General features: G+C 38.5%; 1 protein-coding gene across 1 annotated transcript in view; it reads left to right on the top strand.

The window, feature by feature from the left end:
• Positions 1-254, top strand: part of LOC106524469 (B-cell receptor CD22-like) — a gene marked incomplete at its 5' end in the record, with an annotated part of 3,342 nt that extends 3,088 nt beyond the window's left edge. Inside the window, one exon of the mRNA XM_014018279.1 lies at positions 177-254. Within this exon, the coding sequence (XP_013873733.1) occupies positions 177-254 (78 nt within the window). The remainder of the gene's footprint in view (positions 1-176) is intronic.
• Positions 255-716: the final 462 nt, after the last annotated feature.

Raw genomic sequence — 716 nt, 5'->3', positions numbered from 1 at the left:
GTTATACATAAATTATCTTCTGCAACAACCTTGTAACATATGATGGATGGTTAGTAGGACTAAAGGTTTGGGCATGCTGAGCTATAACAAACTTGATGTTGTGATGTAGAATAAACGGTATTAGATCATACCATTAACATTTTTATGGACCAGTAATGTTGGCTTATTTTCCACAGTCTCAGCCTGCTATGGCAGACACTGTCCAGAGACACCACACAGTTCTGACCAATCCCACCTACTGCTATGAGAATTAGTTCTGAACTTATTCTGACTGGTGGCAATACACAAGATGGGGTCTCAGCAGGTGATAATAGTAGAAAACTACACAATTTTTGCCATGTAAATGAGAGAATGGGCCTTTTCATCGACTATGGCTGTGTCTTAGTTCAGGGGCTGCGTCCTCCACAGTGCACATTGGTGGTCCGGTTGTGTCACAGAAGGCACTCCCATTTCATGGGCTTCTTGTCTCAAAACCCTGAAAACGAAGGATGCACGACTGTCTTTCATGGTCCATCATCAAACTTTACAGGAAAAATAAAAAGGCGGAGTTTGGACCAAAGAATTTGTTGTTTAGAAAATTAGCTGATGACATATATGATGCGATGTGATGTTAAATTACATGCAACTACAAGTGCTGATACTAGAACCTTATTTATTTATTTATTTATTTACCTTTTTACTTATACAAAATTTAAAGGCTTGTGTACAAGTAAGTA

The sequence above is a fragment of the Austrofundulus limnaeus genome, unplaced genomic scaffold, assembly GCF_001266775.1.
Source record: "Austrofundulus limnaeus strain Quisiro unplaced genomic scaffold, Austrofundulus_limnaeus-1.0 Scaffold188, whole genome shotgun sequence".
NCBI classification, from domain to species: Eukaryota; Metazoa; Chordata; class Actinopteri; order Cyprinodontiformes; family Rivulidae; genus Austrofundulus; species Austrofundulus limnaeus.
This window is presented reverse-complemented; position numbering and strand designations above follow the sequence as displayed.